Genomic DNA, 20,443 nt, shown 5'->3' on the forward strand with positions numbered 1-20,443 from the left:
ATGTGTAAATTGTCAGCACGAGGCGGACGGCTCTCAGTGAGTTCGATGCGATATCATCAAAGTGAAATGATGTGTCTCGCGTAAACTGTGTGTATCCCGCACGTTTCTGTAGACACGAATGCAGCGCCCCTAAAAAGACAACGCAGGAACGCTTTTAAACGTAAAGTCGAAGAGAAACAGAAATCGTGAAAGACGTGCACCCGTGCGCGGATGTCGTAAGGGAAAACAGTCACAGCGGAGCAATGAAACGACACAAAGAGGCTCTGTGAACTCAGTTCAAACGGAAACTGGCCTTTTCCTCTACTACAGCTCCTTAGACACAGACGCGACAGAAGGCGTCAGATTTGTGGTCCTGTGAGATAACAATCGAAGCGACTGATTTCAATTGCACTGTCAATCGGAACAAAGAGCATCCGCGCACACTGATTGTCCCGTAGGTTTTCAGATTCTGTTCCTGTGACGCATGCCGTGATGGTCAACTCTGCTTCGAGTTGCCAGCTTTCGCTTGACCCGTGCTTTCGCGAGGCTGTGTACTTCGAAACTCGAATTCTCGGTAGAAGCAGTCTAAGTAGAAAGTGCAGAACCCTGAGCGCAGACGGAATCGTACCCCCACACGAATGTCGTTGTTCGCGAACTTCCTGAAGGCGGGAACGATAGCACTTAGAGTAAGTAAAGACCACTGCGGTGTCTTCCCCCCACTTCCAGTGCCAGTCGACCGGCACCGTTCCACCGGCTGCCACCAAGGTCGATCTAAAACTCCAAACGTTTATTTGCACAATGTCTGCAAAGACACCTAGCACATGACGGCGTTAAGTCAGTCCTGGTCAGTATCGGGCGTGCAAGTAGGAGCATCGAAAATATCTCCATTCGTCCTCGGCGTTGTGGCTGCCTCTGCCTATTCGAGTTGAGTGCAGCGCGACCTGCCCAAGAGAAGATCTGACTTCGGATTGCGAATTGGATCATCTACCTAACGCGCCCAGCAGACAAGTAAGTTTTCCAGTTACTCTTCATAGTCATAGCAAAATTCAACAACCTAGCGGTTGCAGGTGTGACGGTTTCGTTGCAATGTGCCGCTTCTTCTAATGTCAAGTTCTTCATAAGAACACTCTAAAGGCGAATTTCGCTCCCGAACCGAAGCGTGCGAAACTCTAGAAGAACCGGCTTCACGACGAGAAACCAGTTCTTTCACAGTGCCTATCAACGGACCCTAAAGGCCACTTAGTGTTTTTTGTGTCGCCGGTGCAGCTCTTGTCTCGGTCTTCGGCACTCCAGTAGTGGTGTACAGCTGTCACAGCTTCTTCGTGTCTGATAACAGCAGACATACTGTGTCGCTGCGTAGTACGGTTCGCTACGAAATCCACAGCACAGTGGCCACACACGATCACTTACTGTAAAGCGGTAACAGGCACCCTTCCAGTTTTCGGGTTCTTCAGAGAGCGACCCCCCCCCCACCGCTGTTATCTAGGTGAATACAGACAGTCAATACGCGGCTCTAGAGAGGCTTGAGTTTCTCTGCTTTCTGCCTCCTTCAGGGGGATTGGCCCCTGTGCTTTTCGTGGGTGAATCGGATCGAAAATCTGCGGTCTCCAGTGTGAAATTTTCTATGTCTACACTCTCGGTGACACATCGTTTTAAGAAGGTGTATTTTGAGGCGTCGCACCTGGCGATGTGGGGGGGTGCATTGAGTGAGTGCATGCGCACATGCCGTCTCCCGCTTTCTGCTCGCTGCCATGGGGTATACGCTGCCGGCGACAGGGGTGGAAGCTGGAACGGAATGATTCCGACGGTTAAAATGGTGCTTCCGGTGGTTGCCAACCCGGTCACCAGATCTGCACACGACTGTCTACGAGTTCCAGGTGTTTTCTGGTTTCCCCAGATTTGTGCGAACGGACGAAGACATCGGTCGTCTCCGTGTCGGGATAACCGAAGGGTGCGCGACGGTCACTGTATGTGTACCGCCATTCTTTGTGGTAGGCTCGGCGAAGATGGTTTCTGACCCTTTTGGCGACTCCTGGCAACTCTGAGACTGCATCCGTCCGCTTCTTCTGGCGCACGTGATTTCCCCGTCGCCCCGCTGTGTCTTCCAGAGTTCGCCGGTGAGTTTCTGAAAATACGATCCCGAACTTCCGCTAGTTTGTCTCCATGGATGCGCAAACGGTAGCCGGTGCCTATGTGGCCTTGGTCGCCCTGAAGCGCGGGGGCTTTTGTGGTGAGTCTGCGAAGCGTTCTGACTCTGGCACTCTGCGTGGCGTTTGTCGCTTCTAGTGGACATCTCTTGGGTTTCGCCCCTGTCTCGGATAGGACCTGGAGAGTTTGTGATCTTGGAGAAGAGGTACGGAAGACCAATAGGTTCCTTGTTGGTCACTTCTGCATGGTACCTATCTGTTCGATGCTCAAACTTAAGACGTTGTGGAGAGGTTATGTACAGTCAGGTCTCCGCCGCGTGCATCGCGTAGTCTCTCCGAGATTCGTGCCTTTTTGCTTTTTGCGCGATCCGGAATGAGATAGGATGCACTCTTCCAGTTCGACGGAACCGGTGTTCCACGTCCTCGTTCCGTCGGCCTTCTCTCACGAGGGTGCAAACTCCGACCACAACAATTTTCCCTTTGAATCTGTCTCTCTGAGACTGCTCATGAGGACACAGGATCGCACTGAACCTCTCCGTGCACCTGTTGTATTATTTTTTTTTTCTCCAAACACTGCGGCAGCGTGTAGTCGGTCCGCGACTACGCTTTCAAGACCAGTGGAGTATTGACTGGAACTGGAGTGTTGTCCTTTGTCTCGTGCCTTTCGTGTAGCGGTGTGTATCATCATAGAGTTCCCTTCCCTGAGAAACTCTGTTAGCTCGTGCGGTAGACCGGAACACCCTGGGAAGCCGCTTGCCTGAGGATTCATGTACAGAATAAGTTTTTTCGAGTCGCTGCAGTCTCTTTTTGTCTCGCGCCCACGGATCCGTTCGGATCCTGACTGTGACATCGCAGCGCTGGCGCAGAACCGCGTTTTTGCCGCCACATGCTTTAGCGTGTTCGACGGCAAGGTTGTTTTACGTAGCAGAGGTTTTTTTCTCCGTTCATTTTTCGCAGCATGGCGGATCCCGCCGCGTCCTCGCGTTTCTCAGGTCTGCGCACTCGGTTGAAGGCTTGGATTCCTCCCAGTGACCTTCCGGGGGCGAATCAGCCGACGCCTTGTAACTTCAATCGCTACGCGCTTCTTTTTTTCTACGTGATCAGTGGGTGTCTCACAGGGGTCGTTTTTTTCGGGTGGCCTGCCATGGCGTCTTTGATCTTCTACAACGAGGGTTTCTCGACCCTCTGCGCGCGGGACCCTGCAACAGGTGCGTTTTCCCCCGACTTTCGACAGGAAGGCCAGTTGTTCATTTGTGACGCTCAAGACGCCGCGGTCCAGAAACTGTACACCTTGGCGGGTCTTCTCTGCTGCGTCATGAGTGCATGCGGCGGGGCACTGCTCGACTTCATCGGACCCAAGTACACAATGTGTCTAGGACAACTCCTCTCCATCACGGGTTGGCTGTTTTTGGCTTTCTCGGGAGCCGCGCCGAGCACGTACTACGCCGGCATCGCCTTTATCGGTCTGGGCGCAGATGTCGGCTTCCTCCCCACCATGTGCGTCACGCGGCTCTTGCCCGGCTCAGCGGGCCTCGTAATCACGCTGCTCAGCTCCGCCTCTTCGGCGAGCTCTGCGGTTCCCATGGTGCTCGCCAAGGTTGTCGAACACCACGGAGCGAGTCTCAAGACCGTCGCGCTCTGGTACATCTGCTGCGGCCCCATCGTCAGTCTCCTCATTGCGCTCTTCCTCTTGCCGCGACGGAACTATCTGGTTGGCGACGAGTTCGCGGACCGGGGGCGCAGCCTCGAAGACCACGCGTGCACAGTCGGCGACGGACGGAGCGAAGGTGACGAGACAGGCCGGGACGCAGATATGGAAGACGACGGCGCTAGCCGTCGAGACGCGCCAGCCAAGCAGAATGTGAGGCAAATGACGAATCAGAGTTCCTCCAACTGGCTCTCCCGCGGTCGAGAGAAAACACTGGATGTCTCGCGCGTCCAGGAGGCGAGGGAGAAACACACACCTGCGACTCGTGCTGTCGAACCCTCCATGCCGGAAGGTGCCTCGTTTGGATGCAGGAACGTAGTGCAAGCGACTGAGCTTGCGGACGGTGCGCGCTGTGAAGAGGTGAGGCCCAGGACGGAGGAAGTCGTGTGTTTGACAGACTCAGAGGAAAGGTGGAGAGGCGGCGTTGATGACGCAGCAGGCAATGCTGCCACTTCGATCCCCGGGAGAACAGTAGCTTGTGAACGGGACGGCCCACAACAGTCGATCGAGGCCCAAGGCGAACGTGAAGAGGAATCGAAGAACAAGGGTGAAGAGAGGCCGCCGGCGCCGCCTCCGTTTTTCAAACAACTATTTTCACTGCGCTACCTCCTCGTCGTCGTTTACTTCGTCGGTGTCGCATGCGCTGGCGCGTTCTTTCAGCAGGCGCCGCGCCGCATGTTTAACGACACCGTAGTCGACTTCATGGAGATGATGCAGCCTCTCGCATTTCTGCCTTGCATTATTTTTGGCAAGTGTGCAGACGTTTTTGGCATTTTGAAGGTTTGGATGGTGGTGAACACCTGTGGGTTACTGATGTACGCCACCTCCATGATTCATGGCTTCCACAATGCTTTCGGGTACACCTCGGTTTTGCTCTACACCCTGTACATGTCCGTCTTTTCGAGCCAAGTCTTTGTGTACATTGAAGAAACATTCTCCCCTCAGTATTTCGGCAAGATGATTGGTCTGACAGCGATGTGTGGCGGCCTCCTTTCGATGGTTTCGAATTCGTTGTATGAACACGTAGTCATTGGTATCGGAAAAGGTGACCCGTTTATCATGCAAGTCGCTTTGACCGTTTTCCTAGGGATTCAGTACATCTGGATTGCATGGCTGATGTGGCTGAAAAGGAAAGAGCCGAATCCGTACCGCAGCCGACCAGCACGTCTGCCGCCATCCGACAACCCCAGTATACACGCGGTGCCCACTTGCCTGGCACCTTTCGAGCCTGTTTGTGAAGTCTAGAGAAACGCCACTGCGGAGTTCTGGATCGTTGAAAGACACGGTACAACGCATGCAGCAGGGAACGTGAAGAACGATTCACCTTCCGGAAAGAGTACCGTGGTTCCGAAGGGCGGCGTGTAGCTCCGGTGTGCCTTCTTGTTTTCCTATGTAGAACACCGTGTTTTCATGGTCGCTCATGAAGCCGAAGCATGCAGTCGTACCGAGTTTACTGTCAACAGGTTTCCCTGTGGTCTGGAAGTACAGCCACTGCGGCATGAATTCGGTTTTTTATGTAAATTATGGTTTGTGTTGGGATGCTTCGTTGTCTGGGCTTTCGCAGGTAGGACTAAACACACATGACTGACATTCCCCCCATTTGAACGTGAACAAAGTACATCGGTTTGGTGTGTAAGAGCGGCGACGCCCCTTACAGCGCATGCCGGTCTGTTTCGCATGTCACGTGTCCCCTGGTGCTTTTTTTTTCATCGCAAGTGGTAACTTACTGCGGCGTGTGTCAGACGGTTGAATGATCAAGGATCGATTGTTGTGGTGTGTAGGCGCTCCGCTTGACAAAGGTATTAGGTTTGGAGTGTCATGCATCATCGAACTGGAAACAAGAGCTTGTTTGCGTTTTACTGTTCTGTTAAGACGTGTTGCTCGCCACTCTCTAGTGCGCACGTACCCGCTTGTCTGTCTGTAAAAAAGTGAATCACGTCTCGAGCGGACGACGCCGGACGTCCCATTTGGCTTGCTGACCAGCGAAAGCTGGGTTGGAAGAGGAGTCACCAAATACACGCTGCGCATGTCGGTAGACAGTCGTCTGTACCAGCAGTCAACGGAGCACAGTAGATAACGGCTTGAGTAGACGAACCCCACCCCCCTCAACGCTGACTCGGGTAGAGTCTTCCCTTAGATAAGCAAAGTGAGGAGCTCTTCGTTGCGGGGTTTCTTCTCTGTTCTGCGCGTACGTGTTCGAGCACTTGACTATGCAGTCGCCACACGGTTACTGACAGGTTTTGACCGCTGTTACCTGCTACACCCGTCCCTGTGAAATTCTATGGTAAGATCGGTTGGATTTCAAATCGATGTCGAGGGTAGAGACCTCGTTCGTATTGTTCCGCCAGGGCGAGCGGTGATGTCTTTGGACAGGAGAAAATACATCACCTAACAGTGACGCTCAGTCGGCGACAAAGCCATCGTGACCCAGCGTTTACCGCCGCTGGCAAGGTGCATCCAGTCGTATGCGGAAGAAACAAACAGCGGCAAGAGAGCGAAATTTCTGCAGCGCGCAAGGACGAAACGCGCGACCTGTATTGTACACCGTTCTCCGACTGCAGTGTCAATCGTGAAACTGTGCCAAGAAACACTATCAAGAATCGTATCTGGTCTTCCTCGTCCACTTTTATACGAAGAAAGTAAGACCTCAGTTGGTACGCATACGGACATATTTAAAATTGTGACGAGACAACAGTGGCTGATCGTCGATTGTTGATACGAAAGAGTGTTTCTCGCTCTCGTTTTCCACTGAGCGTTAGTGACTTCCAGCGGGAGCTCCACGAGGTTCGCTTCGGTCTGCGGTCCATAGTTAGAAATGTATTCATAGGTGGGTTATCTACACTACATGCAAAGCTAGAGAATAGGCATTTTTGAGAAATCGGGCGCGGTAGGGGCTCCTTTGTCCGTAGCCACGAAAGCCAAAGGTCTGAGTGACCGTGTTCGCAGACTACCGGGTGTAACGCATGCATATGCAGCACGCTAAATCAAGTTGTTGAAGGCAGTGGTGTGTCCCGAAGAGCTATTCATTCGGAATGTAACAGATTCCGCGAGCAACGCGATGTTAGAAAATCACAGCCACTTCCCCCTTAAGAGTCATTTCCCTCCTCCGCGCATTTGCCATTCCAGCTGGAATCTTTGTGCAAAGGCTGGGCTGCCAAACTAGCCTTTCAGTCACTTGCTGGGACTGCAGTGAAGTTAGTGTAGATGGAGGAAAGCGCGAGACGCCTGTCGCTGTGGAAACAGCGTCGAGTGGCAGACAGCGGAGACGACAGACTAGCTGAACTGCCCCCCAGCAGCGGCGTTCTCCGAGAAGCAAATCTGGGTTTCGGGGTCTGCAGTGGCATATGCTCAGTTGTATATGCACAATAGTGCCTGCCTCAGTTGAGAATCAAAGCTTTGTGGAAATGTGCTTTGTCCGATCTGCCCGAAAAGCATGGTGCAAATCTTCGAGCATTATAGTACCCAATGAGCGAGCTCGACTCCGCTCGCGGGTGTGGCAGCCATGCATTCCGCACGTGCACCCCTGCGAGAAACCGAGTCGATTATCGGTAGAAAGAGGCTAACACAATTTTCACCGGCGTTTAGTTTCAGAAGAGTTGTATTCTGCTGTGGAAAGAGCAGCGGAGCGCAGCAGAGTGACTTCTGCCCTCCTTACGTGATCATGAATCTTGACCTCCAGCGAGTGTTCGCGGGCGCTACGACTTTCGTGTCTCGTCTGCCACCCATCCTTGTATTTGTATCAGCTCCGAATGCGAGGTAATTTGAAGACTCCAGAAAACCAGGTCACTCTATGTGCACCTCAAAAGGGGGTCCGAGTAACGTGCAACTCGAAACTAGAAAACGATATAGTGCTGTCTGGCGGGTGACTTCGTACCAGCCGCGGTTGTCGAACGCTTCGCGCATGGTTCCATTCCGGTCTATGGCAGTGTCTGCATTTCTCTATACACCGTTTTCCTTTTCACACATTGCCTTCCGCAGGTTGCGACGCGTCGCACCTATCCGCTACCTCCATAGAGAGTTCTACACGTACTCTGGCGTGTTGTCCACCGGGTAAGATCTCAGTGAGCCACTTTTCTTCGTTCCCTGTACCTCCCTGTTACCGATTCTATTGCCGGGAGTACACCAGCAGAGGTTTCGGCCGGGCAACTCGGACTGGCGTGCTTGCTCACCGACCACATGGAGAAGAATTGTAACAGCGTGGCAGGCCACGCCGGAACTCTTGTCAAGGCTTCCTCGCGGCAAGCCGATGATAAGGCTGGATCGCGAGTTCCTCCAGGGGGACATTTGCTGCAGACAAACAAGACAGAGTCTCAGTTACTGCCCTGCGCATCACCATCTGACCCCGTGCACTGGACGAACGAAATTGTCCCGGTTGTCGCGGACACTTCGGCCCCAGCCGAGGCGGCTCCCGATCAAACGGTGTCTGACGGAGAACAGTTAACAAGGGCCCCTGATGAAACATACTACCAACGGAGCGAGAGTCTAGCGGAGCCCCCAGCAGAGAATGAATTGCCAGCAGGGCGAAGTCGCAGGCGCCGCAGCAGGTGGTGTCTGGGCTGTGGCTGCTTTGAACAGGTGAAAACGGTTGTGTTACGAATGTTGATGACGGGATTTGAAAAATATGCAGGAGTAGTGTATGATCATCCCTGGCTTTTTATCATGGTGTCTTTGCTTGCTACGGCGGGCATGTCTGTCGGAATCTTTCTGCGGACGCCTGAATCGGATGTCTACACCCTGTACAGTCTTTCAGGTTCTCCAAGTCAAGTGACTAAAGAGCATCTCCTCGACGTATTGCCGCCTGATCGCCTTCTGTTTGTGTTGCTGACCGGAACAAGTAATCTCGTAACGCGGGAGACGGTGACTCGCATTGACAGTCTTCTCCAGGGCATCGAGAGCATTACTTTGCGGCGCGACTCAGTAACAACGGACGAGTTCAACCACAGACTTGTCAGCCACGACCGGTCGCCCTTCCCAGAAACAATCACCTTCCAAGACATCTGTGCAAAAGACGGCTCCGGAAAGTGCCAAGTCCAAAGTATTTTGGATCTGTATCCGTCGAGCTCGGCGTGGGGTGTCATGCCCATTGCTTCCGCAAGCTGGCCGGTTGTTACGAATCCTGTGACCCACAAGGTGTCCCGCTTAGATGCTATCCTCGGAAAAATCACGACGTCTGTGCGTTTAGCGGAACAAGGGAGTGGGCGTCCGGCGCTCACGGTGGTGGAGGAGGCGGAAGCTATGCTCATGCGAATAGATCTTAGGGGCGAGACAATTTGGAAGCCGTACACGGCGGCATTCGAAAAACTCGTCCTGGACTATGTGCTCGGCCAGGACTTTGGTCCGGACATATCTGTGACGGCGAAAGCGGAGCGGTCTTCGTACGATGAACTGAAGCGCGTGTCAACATTGGATGTCGTGGAGTGGCTCCGCCTGTGTGCGGCAGTTCTCGTCGTCTTCCTCTACACCTCGGTCGTGAACAGTTCAAAGACGCATCGAACAAAGCTCGTGCCATCAGCCATGGGTGCGCTAGCGAGTCTTTTGGGGTATCTGGGTGGCGCTGGACTCGTGTACCTGTGTGGAGTTCGGCATACGACTCCTGCAGAGGCGACTCCGTTTCTAGCCATCGGCATTGGCGTGGACGATCTGTTTGTCATTATCAACGCTTACTCGCTGACATACCTGCACCCGAATCCCAAGGAACGCGTGGTCGACGCCATCAGAGATGCAGGCCTGTCGATCACGATCACGACGCTTACGAACGTTATCACCTTCATTATTGGAGCCCTGTCGCCGTACTACAGCATTTCCATGTTTTGCATCATCACTGCGGGGGCACTCACTTGGGGCTACGTCCTATGTCTTACGTTTTTCCTGGCCGGACTCAGCTTGGACGCTCGACGCGAAGCCCGAAAAGAGCCGCTTTCCTACTCACTCTTCTGGAGGTTCATGCCCCGCTGCTGCCGGAAAAGCAGCTACGAGCCGCAGCTGTCCCCCCCGCTGCCTTTAACCGCGGCTGCCTCCGGCCTCGAAGAAATGCGAAATGAAAGCGAAGAGATTGTGACGGCGGATCAGACGCCGCCGACGCATGGAGGGGATCTTTTAACGACTTACCAGCTGGCTGCACTGATGGTGCTCTACAAGAAACACACGTGTCAATCCCGCAGCAGTCAACCGGCACGGAGACTCTTTGACAGAAGGGACGGAACTGGGACTGAAGAAACGATGAGCACTCCCGTTCCTGAGGATAGTGAGCGTGACCGGACAAACCAAAAGAGCTGTGGAACTCAGGTCTCCACAGGAATCGTCGACGTGCGGGAAACAGGACAAGATGCTGCTTCCCAAAGGCGGTTGTCGTCTCATATACGTGACATGACGACACAGGAATCGATTATGCTTCTGAAGAACTTTGAAAAAGAAATGGAGCAGAATCCGGAGAAGCTCCTTAAGCTGTACCATCCAGAGCCCCTTGGAAATCCAGGTCGAGGTTCTCGACGGTTTTTCAGAGATTACTATGGCAGGTAAGTTGGCAATTCCAGCGCTCCCCGTTTTTCTTATTAACTTTGAAAGTAGTTTGTCTCTATGTTCGCACCTGCAGTAGCATCCGTACTTGTTTTTTTTCGTGGAGATCAGGAATGTTTATATGCAACAAAGTTGTGCCCGTGAAGCCGGGCCGGTGCAAGCAGGCTACATAGGCTTTTTAGAAATAAAAAAGATGTTGTGGGTCGAGTCTGCTTGTGAAACGCTGTGATCAGGTTTTTAGGAAACACGTTTGTCAAGGCGACGGTTCTTGTGATCTTCGCGGCAGTCACTGCGTTGGCAATTTACGGTGCCACAACGCTCAAGTTTGGTCTATCCTTGAAAAACATTACTCCGCAGGCGTCGTACCTGCGAGATTTCTACAGCTTGCACGAAGATCTCTTTCCAAGTTACGGCGACGAGGTCACCGTATTTTTTGCAGAAAACGACAGATGGGAAGACCGAGAAGTACAGATGCGATACCTCCAGATGGTGAAAGAGCTATCCGAGCAAGAGTGGGCTGTCGTGGTCACGGATGGCATGTCTCTCTTCCTTCAGCACGCGATGCCCTCACTCCACAGTGGCAATCGGAAAGAATTTCTCGCTTTGTAAGCATGCGTTCCGAGGGGCCGCACTAGAGCGCAGACGCAGTGAGGGACTCGAAAGCGATTGCTGACAGAGTGGATCGCACCCAAAATGCTTTCACAGATTGAATATATTGTAAGATGTGTGCTCCGTTCATTCACAAGACATTCTGCTGGTGCGTTGGAACAACCCTTGTGTCTGTAGTAGTATACAAGTGTGCTTCTTTATGCTGAGTCGTTTCCGGTTGTTGCTGTTTTGCACTCTCAGGCTGAAAACGTGGCTGGAAGGAGACCCCATCGGACAAAACTTTAGCACCTTCTTCAAATTTTCTTTTGACAACCTGATCGTGTGGCAGTTCCGATACTGGATGCCGCACAGGGACAATACCACAACACTCTACTACTGGCTAAAGGAAGGAAAAGATATTGTCAGCGCCGGGAAGCCGTATTTCCATGGCGAGGTCCACACAGCGTTGGCAGTTATCTGGGAATCCGATCCCAAAATTCTGCCCTTCACCCTCACAAACCTGTCTATTGCCCTTGTCTGCATTCTCGCGGTGAGACTTCGAAAGTATTCAACAAAAACCCAAATCACGGTGGACCTTACGTGTTCAGCAAAGGAGAGTCGGAAGAACCCGTCGTTGAGTTTTGGTTTGACGCCCTCACCCCAAAAAGATACGGGAACGCGTTGGCACCACAAGAAGATGGGCTTCCAGCTTTCCATTTTCCTCATCCGTCTCCAATCGGAACAAGTCGGGTTCTGTGTCCTGCGTTTCTTGAACTCAGATCTCACTGCTACTGATTCCAGATCTGACATCGGCGATCATTGTGGTCCTCGTCGTTTCTCTTGTCGACCTGTGGCTTTTTGGCTTCATGGCTCTCATTGACCTGCCTCTGAGCATGATCAGCATGGTGAATCTGCTCATCTCAATAGGTAAGGAGCTACGTGTAAGACAGTACGCAGTACGGAACAGCGCTGGTAACCTCAGCACATCAGTGTCTTCTCTCAGGACTGGGGTGTGCAGGAAATCTTCTTATGATTCCGGCTGCGACGTCACGTTAACGTTCAGGTTACAGCGTCGATTTTACCATCCACGTCGCGCATACCTTCACACACTGCGTCGGCGCGAGTAGAAAAGATCGGATGGTCGAGACAATGATTGTCATGGGCGCGCCCGTGACTCATGGAATGCTGTCCACCCTGTTGTCGATTCTCGCACTTGCGGGGTCACCGAAATACATTCTAGAAGTTTTCTTCAAAATGATGTTCATGGTAAGCACAGCAGGAGTACGAACTGCTGACGACACACCGGACGATTCGATGGCTTCGCTGGAGTCGCATGTTCCGGCGGCACAGTGGAAACTGTGTGCAATCGCGAGGTTGGGGGGAAATCGGCTCTCAGTTCTTTGGAACTTCCTGCGTCAACGCCGCCCATGTTCCCTCCGGTTTCGATTTTCTGCTTCGCTTCTGTGGGCGTGCGAATTACGTTCCTTCAGGTCATTGTCTTCGCCTACACCGCAGGCATGGTTCTGTTGCCGGTTGTCCTGACGTTGTTGGGGCCGTTTCATCCTCACGGAAAGAGAGAATCAGGAAAAGCAATTGCGTGTGACTCCTCAGCTCAGCTGATAGATATGGAACCGCTACACGGAACAGGGAAGGAAGAACATGGAGTGGGGGTCTGAATTATCTGTCCTTTAGCAATGACGCACAGTGTCAGTTGTCGGCTTCGCCAGCGCTGTGGTCTGTCCACGTGGCGCAGTGTACAATGTGACTGTTTGAGATCGGTATCTGTCAAATTGTAGACTGGCTGGCCGAGTGTATCGCGCACTTCTGTTGCATTCGAAGTATAAACGCGGAAGCGCTCCACTTCGCAAAGCCGAAACTCCCGGCGTTCTTGTCTTGTCGGTGGCCTAGCGGAACCGCGGCTGCCAGGAGGGAGTTGACTTATACATCTTACGCTGAAAGGAAGTAGTACCTTTTCCCATTGTATCTCACAGTCCAGAGAAACACTATGTTTGAAGGCGAACCGAGCCAGACTTGGATCTGCTTAAATCACTCGCCTCTGCAGTCAACTGCGCCGCCTGGCTATTTTCGTGGTTCTTAAGCGCCACAATTAACGGCGACAAGCCTCCTCTGAAGTCTTAGCATGCAGCGTACGTGAATTCCACCACTGACACACCGTCTGAGGTCCGGCTCTGGACTCTGATTTCGGCCGCTGCTTCCAACTTAAACAACGGTGGACGATGGAAAATGCGTCAACCGCTAGTTCCCTGTTTCAAATGGAGAACTGACTAAACTACAGGAGACGCTGGGTAGTATCGCTTACAATCCAAATCCGTTTTCCGCTCCAAGCGATTCGTACGCCATTCGGGAAGTACGGTACCAAGCCAGTGTGTGCAGTGCCTGCTAGTTCATTCTACGACGAAAGTCAAGACCGAGATAGGTCTTTCTGGGTTTTCAAAGTATGCTTCAAGTGTTGAAATTCGGAACAAGGAAAGAGTTAAGCAAATAGCGATAATAACCGTTTTTAGCTCGGGTTGCCTCGACCCAATTTATCGGGAGTGGCAGTGGGTTCTACATTTAGCCGAACATTTCCGACCAACCAGGATTTGCTTTCTCAGTCGGTCATCCGTGATGCGTCGCAGTACCTCGCGTGTTCTGCGACCTTCCCCCAGTGTTTTTTCTTTTTCCACTCTAAACTGTACAAAAATGCACCGTCGCGGTAAATACCGTAGACTCGTCCGCGGTCTCCGTAGGTCTTCAACCTGTAGAAAAAGACATCCATCCAAAAAACGGTTTACGAGCTTCAACAGGACGTTGCGAGGTGACCGATCACCGGTCTCTAGCGCTGAGCAGAGCGTCGACATTAAAACAGTTCGCTGGTCGAGGAATTGAAGACCTCCTACGTAGGACTTTACGCAGCTGTCGCATCGACTATAAAAAGTACGCAGAAGGACTTTCTGTGTATAAATACACCGGACACGGCATGTCGCGAGGGCACAAACGCTTACAGTCTTCAGAATCACATCTGAGCAGCACCTTTGCCACTTGTTTGCCCGCAAGAAACACATTCCATAACGGAAATGCCACGATGTTTTGGGAGAATTTTAATGCTTTGCATGGATTGCTCGCGATTCATCGCCAAAGGAAAAGAAGATCAAGAGTGGATCTCTCGAAGCTTCCGCTTCTGATGCACCTCTGGAGAAGCACCAACGCAGGAGGTTTTGTCCCGACTGTCGCTTACCAATCTCGAATGGGAGTTTCGTCGAGAAAGAGAATTCCCTCGACGCGATTCCCGTTTCCACTTCGGTCTGTGTAAGTCAATCGCGGCAACACTTGGTGTTTCCCTTTTTTTCGGAGGGTCGACGCGAGAGTGTAGACATCAACTTCCTTCAGTCCGCTTCGCCGGCGGTCTCCCCGCCGCTCTTTTTCGCTTTTGTGCTCCTCGAACTCGCGCCTGAATCGTCCCTGGGACCACGGCCTCGTTCTGTCTTTCTGGTTCCCAAGTCGGACCCCTTCGTCGTCATCGCCTGCGGAATGATATCGCGTTCTTCCTCCCCCCTCTCCATCATCTGCACTGTCTCCGTCTCCAAGCGGAGCCTCTCTTCTGGAGTTCCTCCACGAACTCCTCCCGATAAAGTCGTCTTCTGAGGACGAGTCATCTTCCTCTCCGCCGCAGCCTTCATCCCCGTCGCCCTGCCTCCTCCTAAAGACTGTCTCTTCGTCTTCACTGTCACTATCGAAGAACGCCTTTCTGCTCCTCCGTTTTCTTCTGCCGTCTGTGTACGACCTTCCCAGCCCGCCATCCTCGTACACGTCAAAGTGTCCACCTACAAAAAGTCGTTCGCCGGTGTCGTTTTCGTCTTCTCGAAACTCCACCCCTCCAGTGACACACGGACCCTCACCCTCAACGCTTGCTCGGTGTCGGACTCCACCCGCCGTTTCGAAACTTTCACGTTCCCCCTCCTGTTCAGGGCTCTCACTTCCGTTCACAACTCGGGGAGTCTCCGTGCTTTCTTCCTTCTCGGATACGTCTGAGCAAGAAGACACTTTCTCGCGACACACGTTCCCTCGAGTCGACTCATAATGCGGAGTGTCTTGCCACTGCCGTCCAGGACCACGTGACCACGCGTACTCTCCTCCCTCTTCCGAGCCTGCGCTCTCGACTCTACACGCTCTCTCTTCGAGTTCGACTTTTGAAATGTCCGCGTCTTGTGCGTCTCGGCCTTGCTCCTCCAGCTCTGCAAACGACTCGCCATAGGTCCCCGAACCCGCAACACGCTCAGGCTGGTTCCTGGAAGTCGATTGGTTTGGGCGGCCGCCACGGGTGGTGGCCTCGTCCGCCTTAGACTTGAGGCCTCCGGTCTCTTGTATGCTTTCTAGTTCTGTCCCTTTCTCTGCATCTCTCAGTTCCTCCTGCTCCGCGTCGTTTTCTGAAAAAGCGACGTGTGCATTTCCATCTCGCCTGCTTCTGCGACTCTCCGTCTGTTCCACGTCCGCGTCGTCGGCTTCGCTGGCTGGGGTATCGACTCCATGATTTCTGTCGCCTCCCGTCTCTTCTCGGGAGTGTTCGTCTCCTCCCAGCCCCTCGTCTTCCGCGTTGTTCGTCTCTCCCTTTGGAGTCCCGCTGTTTGCACAGTCTTCTGAGCGGTCGCAAGCCCCGCTCCGAGTCTCCTGGCGCTCATCCTGCCTCTCACATCTCTGGCCTCCCTTCCTCATCCCCGTTCGCCGACTCCTGTATTCCGCCTCCTCTCCCTCCGTCGCCGCCGAGGCCCGCGGAGACCGTCTCCGGTCCTTCTCGTTCTTCTCTCTTTCGTTTCGCCTGGCGTCCCCACAAGGCCTGTCCGTCCCGGTATCTTCTCCTGTCTCTCGCTCCCGCCGGTCTCGGCGACTCTTTTCCCGCTGCTTCTTCTCCTGCCGGCGCCGTTCCTCGCGACCGTCGTCGTCTTCCATCACACACACGTCCACTTCGCGCCACTGTTGCCACCGCCTAACAGCTCCTGGATGCATGCGTCCGCCTTTTCCCCTGCTTCCCTGGAGATCTTTGTCCCGGCGCATGGACGCTGAGCCCCTGCGAGGTCCGAAGAAGCCGTCTCTGTCCCCGTGTCTCTCATCAGGGTCGAACTCGCTTTCAGCTGCAAACGCGTCTCCATACAAGTCGTCTTCAAAAACCGAAGACCCTCGTCTCGCCTTCCAGCGCATGCCTCTCTCTTTCTCCGGCATCGACGCGCCTTTCGGCCCTCTGCAGCTTCGCTCTCCGCCTGATTCTGCCTCCTGGCATTGACCGCGCTCGCGGCGGCGAGAAAAGAAGGCGCCTTCGCCCTCTTCAGCGCCTTCGGATGCCTCGCGACTCTTCCGTCTCTTCTCGCTTTCGCGATCTCCCCACAACCCCTGCCCGCTCTCAGGCTTCCCTGGAGAGCCTCGCGCCTTCTCCCGCCGAGGCCGTCCACCCTGGCGAGACGCGTAGCTATTCCGCCCATGCTTCCAGTCGTCTCTGCATGCACAAAGGCACAAACGCAAATGAAATAACGGAATAACGGAATTGCTTCTTGGAGGGTGTTCACCCCGAAACCACCAAAGTCACCAGCGGCTGGGGCTTCCCGTATACGCAGAGGCCAAAGCGGGAAGCCAAACGAAAGACACTCGACAAGACAGAGAAAAATCGCAATTCGCGGCAAGGTGTCTCTCCAGGTGGACAAACACGGATCGGGAACCGTGTCGCGCAGAGGAAATCGGTCCTAATCGATTCTCCAATCGTGGGGCACAACAACCCTTACAAATGTACAGACGCAAGAAACATCCGCTTTTCTTCCTCTTGGCAAAGCCGACTCCGTTTTCGCGTTCCGTTCTTCTTTCGTCCCCCACCTCCTTTTCGTCTAGACACGATTCGGGCATGAGTGGAGTGTTGTGAAATGAAAGGTGAAAAAACACTGTTGTCCACCAGATGCAGACGGGCTTCGGCCTTGCCTCTGCGGCCTTCTGGGGTGATTTTTGCGTTTCAAGTCAGGCAGGAAATCTGGTGTTTTTAGCTCGTATTTCCCCAGGATGCTGGTCAGTGCTGTGCGTCGCGGTATATAAGGAAAAACGTTCGTTTCGTTTGTCGTTTTCTGGTCACGCTTGCGTGTCTGCATGTGCGGAGTGGCGCTGCAGTTCCTGTTCTTCCTTTTTAAAAGGAGGCGACTTACTCAAAGTCGAAAGAGCAATCCTCCTCGTCGAGCGAGCGCCAGAACGTCCGGTTGCCTCGCGGGGGCTCTGGCCGCGTCGTCCATAAGCCCCCGCGGCGTCCGTAGGCCCGCTGCGCGTGCAGAGCCTCCCTGAATGAGAAGAAGACAATTGAATCGGAAAGCCTTTTCAAAGTTACCATTCTCTTACAAGGCAGTTGCCTGCAGGAAACGAAGACACCCGAACATGCAGTGGCCTCAGAGGATTTTTTATTTCCCCCCAGAGGCTTGTCACTTGCGATCGGAGGTGCATGGACCCGCCTCCGCTCTCAGCTGCTTCAACTTCAACCGTTTTCACTCAGACGCTTCCTGACGTTTTCTGCTCGTCTTTCCTCAGCTTCTCTTACCAGAAAGCAGAGTCGTAGTAAAAGGCCTCTCCACCCTTGGCGTCTCCTTCAGGGTAGAAGAAGCTCCCAGCTTCGGGCTTCTCCCTTTTTGCTTGTTTCCCAGACAAAGTGGAAAATCCGTCTCTGCTGCCCAGGCCAGCATGTGCCTCGTAGAGTGCATCGTACTCTCGACGATTTGCACTCAACTGCTTATATGCCTCAGTCACTGCTTGGAACTTATCTCGGCATTGCGACGCAGATCCTGAAAGCAATACCCCACAGAGCCTGCAACACAGCTGCTTACGCAAACACTTATATATATATAGATAGATAGATGGACTTAGTGTGTATATGTGCATAGACCGATATATGTAAGTGTACATACATATGCAGTATATATATATATATAAACATATGTACCTTTGAATGCGTAAGACCTGAATGTAGCTGTTCGTTGTTTGCAGAGGCGTGGACGGAGACGGCAGACGCAAGGGAAACGGCTTAACTGGGTCTCTGTTGGATGCCGAAGGCGAGTGAGGGTGCGACGCATGCGCAAGTGGTGAGAGAGGGAATCAGATGCGAGTAAGCAGCTCTTTCCAGGAGAGAAGCGAAAAGTCGGAAAGCAGAGTCAACCATGTACCGATTCTCTGTGAAGCGAGGGAAACGGTGTTTACCACGCTCACCGCTGTCGGGGTGCAGCTGCTTGGCAAGCTCAGCGAATTTCTTCTTGATTTCTGCATCTGTGCAAGTCGGGTGGAGACCCAGCACTTTGTAGCAGTCTACGAATCGACGTGCGAGCCCATGCCCCGCCATTTGCCTCTTAGGACACACAGCGAGGTAAGCAAACGCAGAGAAAGAACGACGACCGATCCGCGAGACAGAGCTGAGTCACTCGAGGCAAATAAACAGCGGCACCACAGTACCAGAGACACTGAATATGACTTCGGCTTGAGCGAGAGTCTACCCAAGACATAAGACAGTAGAGAGAGACGAAAAACACAAAGAGAAGGCGCTAGAGAACAAAAGGAAGTGCGTGACTATGGGGAGAGAAAGCCGGTGGGACGAAGAAAGGCAGAGAGGACGAGGGCAGAAGAGTTTGCACGGAGAAAGAGGCGGAAGACAACGGGACATTGGCAGACTACTCTCAAAATCTTTGTCACACTTTTTTCCGACCACCTAGGTCAACAGCGGAAAAGCGACGGGGAAAAAAATGGAGGCGATTCAGGGGCAACAGTGACCAAAACGGAAAGACAGCAGAAGTCCGAGAGCCACTCTGTTGCGCTGGCTTCGCTCGTCTCTCTTGTCCTCTTTCCTTCGATCCAGAAAGAATGGCGACAAACAGCGTGGACGAATCCATAGGAGTCGAGAAAGGAAGTTAGAGGAGGGGTTTCGTCGTTGTTTTTGACGAAGAGCCTTCGACAAAGTGTTGCGTGTCGAAGAGGAAGAAGCAAAGAAGAGAAAGGAGACTGCTGCAGAAACGACTGCGGCGAGAACAGGGTCTTTGACAGAAAAGAGGCCCAACGTGATGCAGAAGACGGGGTACGGAACACTCGAAGCAAGTCAGACGAGAAGTTGAAAAGCGACGACGCGGGAAAAGGAGACGGCGGTTTCCCGCAAAAGAGCCTCCTCTGTGTTACACATCCTTTCATGAAGAGATCCAGGTCACGGCCAGCAGGTGGTTGACTGCAGTTGCCAGTTTCGCCTCTGTTGTCCGGTACAGCGAGAAAAACAAACACGTTTCTGGAGCATTGCTTCGGGTGTATGTACACCTGCCACAGCTGACTCGCGGAAGTTGTTCCCGAACAACCGGCTCGTGTTGGCTACGCGGATCCTGTTTCAGGGATGCACGCAGTAGATGGTCTTTGCTTTTGCTAGCACTCAAGATTCAAAGGTTCTGATGGTGAACGCGAGTGAAGGCAGTGAACTGTATGCCAGCTGCATGCCATGGGAAACCATTTCACGACGTAGCGTCGTGCGGGTAAAAGAGCTACCGTGCTTCCAGTCTTCGGTGTCGCTTGGAGGGGCTTCTCTGGAGAGTGGCATCAGAAATAAAACCGAACAAACAAAACGACGAGGATGTCGGAAACGAAGACAGAGATCCTGGCAGCTCTCGCCGCATCTAGAGAGCATCGGGACGATGCATCTGCCACGAACAACGCAACTATGGAAACCGACAGCGAAACGCCACCATAGGAGGGACCGAAATACGCCAGAAACCTGGGTTACACCGTGAAAAATGACGCAGAGTCGGTTCGTCCACGTGAAAATTGGAACGGGGAAAGTATGGTAGCTAGGAAACTGTCCGTGCGACTCTGCATTGCGTTCGAGAGAGGCCAACACAACGAAGGAAAAACAGGAATCGGTGTTCGGACACGGCGGAACGAGTCAACAACAGATGCGCAACAAAACTTCAGTGGGAAAACGTGGCCTTATCGTCGCAAACATTTAATTATTCTCCTTCCTCCTCAATATCACGCTTGCGCCACCTTTGTCTTTGCTGTTGCACTGCGTGTCAACTGGACGAGTGCTGAACCGTCGGTGTCTCGTCGCCCGACTTCAGCTAAATCCTTGTTTACGGTCACTTTTACAAGTTCCTACCACTGTGGCACTCACACTGGTGATGTTTCTGTCTTTTCAAAAGTGAATGCCATTTATGCCAATATTTTTGACACACGCTGCTTGGGGGCCCGACACTCGGTGCAACAGTCTTCTGGTCGAGTAAGTCTTATCCTGGGTCGACGCTTCATCCCCTTCCAGTTTGAGATCTCTGTTACTGTATGTAGTACGTTAACGCTGAGAATATTGGATTTACAGAAAGCACATGCTTCCGAGTCTTCTACGTTAATGAATGTTGTTCTGTTGCTCAAGTCCGCTTCGTGAAGACTGATGTTTCTTGACATGTCGGTGACATAATCAGTAGCACTCATCCATTTACACACTTTCAGGGAAACAGAGACCAACTCG

At 52.9% G+C, this 20,443-nt stretch overlaps 3 protein-coding genes across 3 annotated transcripts; 2 read left to right on the plus strand and 1 right to left on the minus strand.

The window, feature by feature from the left end:
• Positions 1-1,812: 1,812 nt before the first annotated feature.
• TGME49_290860 (amino acid transporter, putative) lies at positions 1,813-5,774 on the plus strand. The gene has a single exon (XM_002368429.2). It carries the CDS (start codon positions 3,085-3,087, stop codon positions 5,077-5,079), a length of 1,995 nt encoding a protein of 664 aa, XP_002368470.1. The 5' UTR covers positions 1,813-3,084; the 3' UTR covers positions 5,080-5,774.
• A 1,372-nt stretch (positions 5,775-7,146) lies between these two features.
• Positions 7,147-13,145, plus strand: TGME49_290870 (patched family protein). The gene is made up of 6 exons (XM_002368430.2): positions 7,147-10,349; positions 10,584-10,955; positions 11,200-11,488; positions 11,718-11,865; positions 12,002-12,204; positions 12,429-13,145. The coding sequence occupies exons 1-6, from the start codon at positions 8,011-8,013 to the stop codon at positions 12,612-12,614; spliced, it is 3,537 nt and encodes a 1,178-aa protein (XP_002368471.1). The 5' UTR covers positions 7,147-8,010; the 3' UTR covers positions 12,615-13,145.
• A 214-nt stretch (positions 13,146-13,359) lies between these two features.
• TGME49_290880 (DnaJ domain-containing protein) lies at positions 13,360-19,914 on the minus strand. Its single transcript, XM_018782123.1, has 5 exons — positions 18,163-19,914; positions 17,501-17,741; positions 17,118-17,246; positions 14,177-16,426; positions 13,360-13,697 (listed from the first exon to the last, which is right to left on the minus strand). The coding sequence occupies exons 1-5, from the start codon at positions 18,290-18,292 to the stop codon at positions 13,550-13,552; spliced, it is 2,898 nt and encodes a 965-aa protein (XP_018636447.1). The 5' UTR covers positions 18,293-19,914; the 3' UTR covers positions 13,360-13,549.
• Between the last annotated feature and the right edge of the window lie 529 nt (positions 19,915-20,443).

This window comes from Toxoplasma gondii, chromosome IX (assembly GCF_000006565.2).
Source record: "Toxoplasma gondii ME49 chromosome IX, whole genome shotgun sequence".
NCBI classification, from domain to species: Eukaryota; Apicomplexa; class Conoidasida; order Eucoccidiorida; family Sarcocystidae; genus Toxoplasma; species Toxoplasma gondii.

Coding starts and splice junctions, on each gene's coding strand:
- TGME49_290860 (XM_002368429.2), top strand. CDS start 3,085: ATGGCGGATCCCGCCGCGTCCTCGCGTTTCTCAGGTCTGCGCACTCGG.
- TGME49_290870 (XM_002368430.2), top strand. CDS start 8,011: ATGGAGAAGAATTGTAACAGCGTGGCAGGCCACGCCGGAACTCTTGTC. Junction 10,350..10,583: donor TTCAGAGATTACTATGGCAG/GTAAGTTGGCAA, acceptor CGCTGTGATCAG/GTTTTTAGGAAACACGTTTG. Junction 12,205..12,428: donor TCTTCAAAATGATGTTCATG/GTAAGCACAGCA, acceptor ACGTTCCTTCAG/GTCATTGTCTTCGCCTACAC.
- TGME49_290880 (XM_018782123.1), bottom strand. CDS start 18,292: ATGGCGGGGCATGGGCTCGCACGTCGATTCGTAGACTGCTACAAAGTG. Junction 17,742..18,162: donor GCAGCTGCACCCCGACAGCG/GTGAGCGTGGTA, acceptor TATTGCTTTCAG/GATCTGCGTCGCAATGCCGA. Junction 16,427..17,117: donor GATTGCTCTTTCGACTTTGA/GTAAGTCGCCTC, acceptor TTGTGCATGCAG/AGACGACTGGAAGCATGGGC.